This window comes from Lytechinus pictus, chromosome 18, assembly GCF_037042905.1.
Source record: "Lytechinus pictus isolate F3 Inbred chromosome 18, Lp3.0, whole genome shotgun sequence".
Classification (NCBI taxonomy): domain Eukaryota; kingdom Metazoa; phylum Echinodermata; class Echinoidea; order Temnopleuroida; family Toxopneustidae; genus Lytechinus; species Lytechinus pictus.
Genome location: NC_087262.1, coordinates 12,713,448 through 12,723,401, shown reverse-complemented (window position 1 = coordinate 12,723,401; position 9,954 = coordinate 12,713,448). Strand labels below are relative to the sequence as shown.

Here is a 9,954-nt window from a genome sequence, read left to right as displayed (position 1 = left end):
TTCACTACAATTATAAGAATACAAATATAAATCAACTATCATTCTTGATATATCATATAATAAATGTAGTACAAAATGTAGTTTCATGTAATAATTAATCAGTCTTATTTCATTACAAAGGGGTGCAATGAGCCTGCCATAGCTTGTACATACATGCACATACATTATACATATTACATACACATTAACATCTGTCATTATGAACCAAGAAAAAGATCTCTAAAATTTCACTTTATGCTGAGACCATAATTAAAAATACATAACATAAAACATCAACTAACCTCTTTGCTTGCTTTCTTGAGTAAATAAAATGTCTTCTGAGCCAGGATGTTTCTGATTTTGAAGGGCAAAATCCTGGTCCCTCACACACAACCCAATGTCTAAAAATCAAATGCACTGTCACGGTGCTATGTAGGTGTACTCATTGACTGAGGGGGTGCTAGATACAAATGTAATAATCAGGTAGTGCAATAGTGAAAGTATATACAGAAAGTGCTAAATCACTTTTGCGCTAATTTTGGTGTGCTAATTTATAAATTTAGATGTACTTTCATCACAAGGCTCCTTTAAATTAAGCATTAATTTACCTCAGGAAAACATCTGCAATAAATAAATCTAAATTAAGTACTTTATATACTACATATACTTCTAAAAGATAAATTTACACTACTACACTAAGTACACATTCCTTACTTGGCCGTATAATCATACCATCAACCATAAGATGATGCATTAAGTATACAAATGATGTGAAACTCAAACTACATCTTTCAAAACATGATAATGAAAGATTGATATCGCAAAATGTCATATTTGAATTTTAACGGTAATTTACCGGCGTAAATCCAATTCATAGGTGTCGCAGTACCTTTTTTTTTTACTATTTTCCTGCATTTCACCTTTTCCTCTTTTTTTTTGGTATATAGATAAAAACATTAAGTTCACACAATTTCAACCTTTAGAAATTTGACTATTTCAAGAAATCAATAATTATTCATAATTAAGAAACAAATCATTTTGGTAGAATATGAACTTAACCTCCAATCTAGTCCCTTTCCTCTATTTTCATGGAATATTTATCTAAACCAAGAAAAAAGGCTTCTGCCAAAAAGGAAGACAAGCGTCGTTTTAAATTTTATAATCTCAACTTCAGACGTCATATATATGTAAAGATTCAGACCTCGATGCATGTGAGATACGTGTATATAAGATAATTTGCATCAATAACAAATATAATAGAAAGACGAATTGCATAGTGTACCATAGCTCAGATAAATTCAACTTGAACTCAGTCAAAACTTGTTATGTTTTAGATAATTCAACACTCTTCCTTGGATGGTTTCAACATTCTATGATATATCATTTTTTTTATGCATTCTTCTTGATCATTATATAAATGAAAACATCAAAATATTCAGAAATACAAAGTCATCTCTGAAGAGTTTGAATACAACTGAAAACATACTCGTTCTCAAAATTTTCTTCACTTTGCATTTTTATAAAACTTTGAAAATATGCAATATACAAAGTTGTTAATTTTCTTCTGAATGAAAATGAAGAGAAAAATTAGAATTTCCAGACCAATGTATGTTCGATCAAATTGAAATTTGTTATATATATTTATGCATGTGTATGAAAAAACAACATGATTAAGCAATTATTCGGCAATAATCAGACTCATTGTCTGAAATTCACGAAGCAATATAGTCTTTAATCAGACTAAAAATGACAGTAAAACTTAAGTTTGACTTCAAATTTTTAACACAGTCAATTTTTGTTTCTATAACCCACAAAATTGATGTATTCATATTTTATGATTAGTCTAGAGTTCATACTGTGCTCGAGAGTTCTCAAAGAAAGTTTTGGTGAATTATAGTCCAGATCAAATCATCAAATAAACTTCAAAATTATCAGATCCTGTGTGAGCATTTTAGTCTTTCTTAATGAGTCACGTTGGCTCTTGGCTGGGAATTATTCCTGGTCTTCACTTGGAAGAAGAAGAACTAGCTTGTGAATAGGACAATGAAGGTAAGTCACTGGGTTACTTCGTTTTCCCACATTGTCTAATTTTCTGTCTCCTACCATGACCCTAACCTTACGAATGTAGTCATCCTTTGATTGATATAGTTCAACGATTCTTCCAAGAGGCCAAACATTGCGAGGAGTGTTATCGTCTTTAATAATTACCACATCTCCTATTCTCATGTTGCGATGTGGCTTGGTCCACTTCTGCGACTAAAGCTGACAAAGAAACTCCTTCTTCCACCGACACCAGAATTCGTTTGCGAAATGTTGAACTCTCCGCCATCGTTTACTCGCGTAGACATCTTCTCGAGAGAAACTACCAGGGGTTGGAAGAATGACCCTCGACTTTTGAGTCAACAGATGATAAGGAGTCAATGGAGTAGAATGTGTTGGTTCGTTCAGGAGGTCAGTGGTTAGCGGACGACTGTTTACAATGGCAGCCGCCTCACACATCAAAGTTCTCAACAACTCGTCATCTAGTTGTTGGCCTGCCTGGTGTAGCAGAACATCTAAGACCTGACGTATGGAGCGGATCTGCCGCTCCCACACTCCACCCATGTGGCTAGAAGCAGGTACATTGAACTTGAAAGCGATGAAGTCGCATCCCTCTTTCAGGAGAAAGTCTTTTACCTGTTTCTCACTGGATTCAGCACATCGTTTGAACTCTGCCTCAGCACCTACAAAGTTTGTTCCCCTGTCACATCTCAATTGTCTCACAGGGCCTTTGACAGAAAGAAGCGTCTGAGACCGTTGGTGAAGGAGTCGGTGGAGAGGGAGTGTAGAACTTCAATATGAATACCTCTCGATGCCATACATGTGAATATCATACCATAGCGTTTCAGTTCTTTCCGTCCTTCCTTTATTAGCCAAAGCCCAAAGCAATCAACTCCAGCATACGTAAATAGTGGAGCTGGGGAAAGACGGTCCTCAGGTAAGTCTGCCATTTTCTGAATTTGTGGAGGTTGTCGAAGTCTTCGACAGACTACACATTGGGAGATGAATTTTGAGATGAAGTTGCTGCTACCCAAGATCCAATATCCCTTTGCTCTGAGACGGTTAGTCGTCATGCCTCTTCCTCCATGAGCCACCTCAGTATGACACTGAGATACAATTAACTTGGTCAGGTGAATTTGAGGAAGGATGGCAGGATTTTTGCTTTCAAATGAGAGGTCAGATCTCCTCAAATGTCCTCCAACTCTAAGGATGCCATCATCATCTATAAATGGGTCAAGACGACACAAGCGACTGGTCTCCTTGCAATGACGCCTTCTTTCTCTTTCGTTGTGAGACTTGCTGATCCCTGATGATTTCACTTCATCAAATGTCCTCCTCTGAATCAGTCTTATGATTTCCTTCTCTGCATGAAGAAGTAGTTCAGTAGTCAGAGGTTCCATCACAACTTTCTTGACATCTTTCCCATCTCGTCTTGCATGGCAGCATCTCTGTAAGTATGATTTGAGACGGAGGCAGTACGCCACAGCTCTCTTTGCTCGATACCAACTAGAGAGATGATCAAATCGTCCTAACTCGAGCTCATCTACCTCTTTTACTGAGGCATGAGTGTTGCTTTTCAATCCAAGATCTTTAGGAATGACAGTAGCTTCTTCCTCAGTCTCTTCCAGAATCTCCCTTTCCCAAATGAAGTCTGGACCCATGAACCACTTTGATGCTTCAAGCTGATCGAACGTGAGTCCTCTTGATGGGGCATCAGCTGGATTATCTTGAGTGCTGACATGCCTCCATTGATTGGGTGACGATTCATCTCTAATTTGGCGCACTCTATTTGCAACAAAGACATGATAACGCCTTGTCTCGTTCTTGATGTAGCCTAGCACCACTCGGCTATCAGTCCAAAAGACCTCCCTACCAATTTTGAGGTCTAGCTCAGCTTGAAGAAAGGCGCTCATCTTCACTGACAGGACGGCTGCAGTCAGTTCCAGCCTTGGTACTGTGACTGTCTTGATTGGTGACACTCTGGATTTGCCCAACACAAGCGTACAGTGTACTTCTCCCCTTCCATTAGTCATTCTCAGGTATGTACAATGACCGTAACCAAGGTTGCTCGCATCACAGAAGTGGCGTAGCTCGACATTCTTGACTTCCCCAAAGTCTTTTGGCTTATAACACCTGTCAATGGAGACCCTTTCGAGTTGGAGAATATATGTTTTCCACCTATTCCACCTGTCTTGAAGTATGTCTGGAAGGGGGTCGTCCCAAGCGGCAGAAGTTATACATAGATCCTGAAGTATTATCTTACCAGGTAGCAGCAATGGGGCTAACAATCCAAGAGGGTCGTACACGGACATCTAGGTTGACAGCACACCTCTCCTAGTCAAAGGCTTGTCTTGGAAGGTCACCCTAAAGCGGAAAGTATCGGACTCGACACACCATTGCACCCCTAAAGCTTTCTCGACAGGCAGGTGATCGAGTAGAAGATTCAATTCTTTCACCTCCTTGGCTCTATCTTCCTTTGGAACTGAATCTAGCACTTTCCTTGAGTTGGATACAACTTTGTGAACATGAAGACCACCATGTCCACATATCTTCTTGGTCTTTGAGATCAGATCGATGGCCTCTTCTTCTGTTTCTACTGCCTTAAGCCCATCATCGACATAAAAGTCTCGTTGGATGAACTTGGCTGCATCTTGACTTATGTCATCTGCCATGTCGGTTGCTATCTGCTTCAATCCAAAATTTGCGCACCCAGGGGAAGAGGCAGCTCCAAAGAGGTGCACATTCATTCTGAAGTCAATAGGCTCTCGACGATAGTCTCCGTCTGGCCACCAGAGGAAGCGCAGGTAGTCACGGTACTCTTTGTTGACGTGAAACTGATGAAACATTTCTTTGATGTCACACATGAAGGCTACCTACTCTTTTCTGAATCTGCACAGTACTCCAGCAAGTGCATTGGTCAAATCAGGGCCAGTGAGAAGATGAGAGTTCAAACACTCTCCTTTGAATTGTGAACTGCAATCGAACACCACCCTCAGTTTCTTTGGTTGCTGTACTCCATGATGTGGAATATACCATAGCTTGCCTGGTTCACCTGGTTCAGACACTTTCTCTGCATACTTCTTTTCAAGGAGATTGTTCATCTGTTGTAGGTATTGATCATAGTAGGTTGCATCATTTTCAAACTTTTTCTTCAGATGGTTCAAACGTTTGGCAGCAACAAACTTGTTGTTAGGCAGTACAGGTACCTCTTCCTCCCTGAAGGGGAGGGGCATCTCGTAATGTCCACTCTCTGAAATGTGAATCTCCTTCTCCATTAGCCTAACAAACTTCGAATCATTCTGGGAATAGGGTTTCTGCTTCTTATCAGGAGTGAAGTCAGCCTCGAGAAGTTGGACAACATGAAGAGGGGTGATCCCTTCCTTCGTAGTAGCTGGATGCGTTAACATCACTTCTGAGCGATGACCCTTCAACTGTACCTCCTCAGGCACTGTCCGTACAGTCGTACGATGACTCACACCAATGGGATCATTGTGACTATCAACATAACCTGCATTCACTGTCCCAACAATGCTCCATCCTAGGTCTGTCTGGACTGCATAGGGCCCTCTTTCGTCAGGAGAGTGGATGACAGCACGAGGAGCTAGAGCCTTGGCACAGTCGTAGCCGATCAAGAGTCCAATTTCAACATCCTGAAGAGGAGCAATCATATCGGCAATCCTGGACAAGTGTTTGAAGGATCTCGCTGTGTCAGGAGTAGGAATATGATGTCGATCTGCTGGGATAATGTCTCTCGTATAGCTTGGAGGGAGACTAATCACCTTCTCAGAGTTGTAGTAAGCCTTCACTTTCAATCCAGTCACCTTCTCACAAGCTACTCTCTCATTTGCTTTTGTCATTGTAGAAAGCAATAGGTGCATGCCTATGCCTCTGATGCCCATTGCTTCTTTGGATTATGTTTAATAGAATGAAGGATGTATCGGATTGCGTGTCCAATAATGCATACACAAGTCTATCCTTACGACTGGACTCGTGTGATAGCCATACCGGGACAATCATCGATGACTTCATAGAATAACTGGAATCTGACTGGGAAGCATGAGAATTTGATTCCAGAGTTTCTTTACTGCTCCTCTCTCTGTTAGTAGCATCCCGTCGCTTCTCCTTCCATTCGTCATCATGTAGAGCAGTTGGATGCTTTCCTTTACATAAGGAGCATGTATTTCTTTTCTTGCATCTCTTTGACATGTGTCCCTTTCTCAAGCAACCAAAGCAGAGACCATTGTCCTTAATAGTCTGTCTCTTCTTCTGCATCGTTTCTGAATTGAACGAGGAACATTCAGTAATATGGTGTTGACCCTTGCAGAAGATACATGACAGATATTTCTTCTCAGCAGAGCCATATTTGTGATTTTGTGTTCCAGTCTGTAAAGATCGAGAAGGAGTTGACCTCTTCCTTTCCTTTGAGGTCTGCAGAGATTGAAGAGAGGTGACGGGATCACAAGCAACAGTTGCCTCTTTATCAATGAACTCTGTGAAGATGGCAAACGGTGGAAAGGTTTTCCAATCCTGTCTCCACTGAACGACCTTCTTTCCCCATTTCACGACTAGCCATTCAGGGAGTTTCCTCAGTAGGTTTTGATTTTCCCGTTCGTCATCAAGATGATTCAAGTGGGGAACATACTTAGATGCTGCATCACATTGTTTCAGGAAGTCTCCCAGTCTCCTAAGTCCAAATGAATCTCTTGATCCAACCTTGGGCCAAGCATCCAGCTTGTCTCTGTAAGCATTTGTCCAAAAATGTATCCAATAATAAATCAAGTATTTCCAAAATTAGATTTAATAATGTTATTGTTGATGATGGTGACAACCTTTCAAATATTTTTAATAACCATTTCTCTTCCATTGGCGCGAATCTGGCTAAAGATATTCCTCCCGCGACGAAAAGTTTTTCGGACTATCTCGGCCCGCCTAACCCAAATTCAATATTTTTTGCTCCAACATATAATCAAGAAGTTGTTGATATCGTATCTGGTTTGAAAAATAAAAAAAGCCCTGGCTTTGATGAAATTAATAATTTTATTTTAAAATCCGTAATAAATTCTATTGTTTCCCCACTGGTGCACATATTCAACCTTTCCTTAGAAAATGGTACAGTTCCAAATCAAATGAAGATAGCCAAGGTAATCCCTTTATTAAAAAAAAGGTGATAAGTTGGATGTCGGTAATTACCGACCTATCTCTCTTTTGTCGACATTTTCTAAGATCCTTGAAAGAATAGTATACGTTAGAACCGAAAATTTTTTGTCAATGCATAATATTTTATCTGATGTTCAATTTGGGTTTCGCGAAAAGCACAACACCACTCATGCCCTGATGAATTTTGTCAACAAAGTAGTTAATGCTCTAGATAAATCTAGTCACCTTGTGGGTATTTTCCTGGACTACTCCAAGGCCTTCGATACCATCAATCATGAAATCCTACTTTAAAAAATGTCTCACTATGGTGTGGGAGGGAAGGCCTTGGAGTGGTTCAGGAGCTACTTATTCAACAGACAACAATACGTGTTTGTTAAAGATCATAACTCCAATTTAAAATATGTTAACTGTGGAGTCCCTCAGGGTAGCTTATTAGGCCCACTTCTTTTCACAATTTATATAAATGATTTCTGTAGATCATCCAAAATATTGTCCCTTATCTTGTTTGCAGATGATTCGACCTTATTTTTTTCTCATCAGAATCCACAAACTTTAGTTGATGTTATCAATTCTGAACTTATTAATGTTACTGAATGGATAAGAGCCAATCGATTATCTTTGAACCTTAACAAAACAAAATACATGTTATTTAGTAATTCCATAGACAAGTTACCGATGAACATTATGTTTTATAATACCCCATTACAAATGGTACCTTACACCAAATTTCTTGGTATAACAGTTGACAGTAAACTTTCTTGGAAAAATCATATTGAAAATATATCCAAAATAATTTCACGAAATATAGGTATTATTAATAGGCTAAAATTTTGCATTCCCTCCACATCACTAATCATGCTCTACTCATCCTTAATCTTGCCTTATTTAAACTACGGGATTCTTATTTGGGGTGATACCCATCAATACTTATTAGATAAATTGTTGCTTTTGCAAAAGAAAGCACTTCGTATTATTTATAGTACATGTTTCCGTTCTCATACGGACCCACTTTTTCTAGAAAGTAAAATGTTGAAAGTCAAAGACCTGTATTTACTACAGTTAGGGCGCTTCATGTATAGTTATAATAATAATGCACTTCCCCATATTTTTTATGCCATGTTCCCTAAAAATAAATTTTATCATAACTACCCCACGAGACACTCTAACGAACTTAACATTCCACTTTACAGAACTTTACTGGCCAAAAATACATTCCTTTTCAACGGTCCTAAATTCTGGAACTCACTAGCTAATAGTATTAAAGACAGTGTCTCCTTAAATTCATTCAAACACAAACTCAAACTTATCCTCCTTAATTCCTATAATTCTTCGCAACGGAACTAACACTTCATTATCTTGATTTTAATCATTACATTTTTCACTTTTATTGTTTTATCTTTTTTCATCTGATATTGTCCAGTTATATCATCTTTTGTCATTTCACCAGATCAAGCTGGTTCGTGGTCAGCCCTTTCCCATTCTTAGTTTTCCTCCTTTTATAAAGTAGTTATCTTGTCTTGTACTGTCCTGTCTTTTGTTTTGTCTTGTCTTCTATGTCTTGTCGTCCCCTCTCTCTCTTTCTGTTTTTTTTTTTCTTTCCTTTCTTCTGTCTTGCGCAACACATCCTTTACTACGAAGACCTCTTTGTGTGAAAAGCTTTGCATTAGTTCAGTAATTATAATTGCATCCGTATGATTTCTTTTGTTCTCTTTTTCTTTCCTGTAATACATATATGTACGCATATCAGAATAAGTCTACTATACTTTTTTTCATTTCTAAGGGGGATCCACACTTAACAAGCTTTGCTTTTTAGTGGATCCCCCTCATTTCCATTTATGCTCTATATTATACTGTTTTTTCTGTGTTTTTTTTTACGAAGTAAGAATGCCCTTCTGTTAAATTGTACTTGATTTGTATTACTTTATATTACTTTGTATTATGTTTTGAATGGAAATGAAATAAAAAGAATTGAATTGAATTTGAAACTACAAATGGATCCCCATATCTCTGTTCCAACCCTTCCTTTGCATTAAGGTAACCTCTGCCATCGACGATCATAGAGTAGCCTTCTACCAAGGATTTCAGCTCACCTGTCGGGTATTTCAAGAGAAAGTAGAACCTCTCTGCCATAGGAATTCCACGATGTTCAATCAATGCATCGTAGCTTCGCCTCCATGCCGTGTAGTCAAGAGGGTTACCTGAGAAAATCCCAGGCTCTGGAAGAGGAAGTCTATTTAAGGATAGCAACTCTTTCAAACTGTTGGCGAGAACATCATCATTGCTGGACTTTGGTTCTTGTCGATGACCAATCTTAGTTGCAGGGCTTTCCGAAGGTGGAGCAGGGTTGTTCATCTCAATGATGGGTTCCATTGAAGGGGCACTGTTACCTCCATTAACTATACTCTGAACTCGAGGAGGAACCGACACTTCACGATCAACCCAGTCTTGAATTCTCCCTCTGGATGATCGGGAACCTGACTTAGATGAAAGCGTCCCACCTTGCAATCGAAGAATAACTTTTATTGTTTCTCTCATTAAAGATGAATGTTCATCTTCAATGGTTTCAAGTAGATCTTCACCATCATCAAGATCTGCTTAAGGAGCTACAGCTGCGAGTTCTTCTCGAGAAGAAATAGTCTTGTCCGTGGCTTCCTGTACTTGATTACGGGATTCTTTAATCATCACAGTGTTGACATCGTCTTCAACGATAAGCTGGCGATGCTTATTTGCCCTTCTCCTCCAAAGTCGAATGGCATCTCTCCATGTCTTGACTGTGAC

The 9,954-nt window shown here is 39.0% G+C and overlaps 2 protein-coding genes across 2 annotated transcripts; both read right to left on the bottom strand.

The window, feature by feature from the left end:
• Positions 1-2,738: 2,738 nt before the first annotated feature.
• On the bottom strand, positions 2,739-4,331 carry LOC129281498 (uncharacterized). The gene has a single exon (XM_054917429.2). It carries the CDS (start codon positions 4,329-4,331, stop codon positions 2,739-2,741), a length of 1,593 nt encoding a protein of 530 aa, XP_054773404.2.
• Positions 4,332-4,892: 561 nt separating this feature from the next.
• LOC135157535 (uncharacterized) lies at positions 4,893-9,711 on the bottom strand. Its single transcript, XM_064113447.1, has 3 exons — positions 9,194-9,711; positions 6,105-6,757; positions 4,893-5,923 (listed from the first exon to the last, which is right to left on the bottom strand). Exons 1-3 carry the CDS (start codon positions 9,709-9,711, stop codon positions 4,893-4,895), a joined length of 2,202 nt encoding a protein of 733 aa, XP_063969517.1.
• Positions 9,712-9,954: the final 243 nt, after the last annotated feature.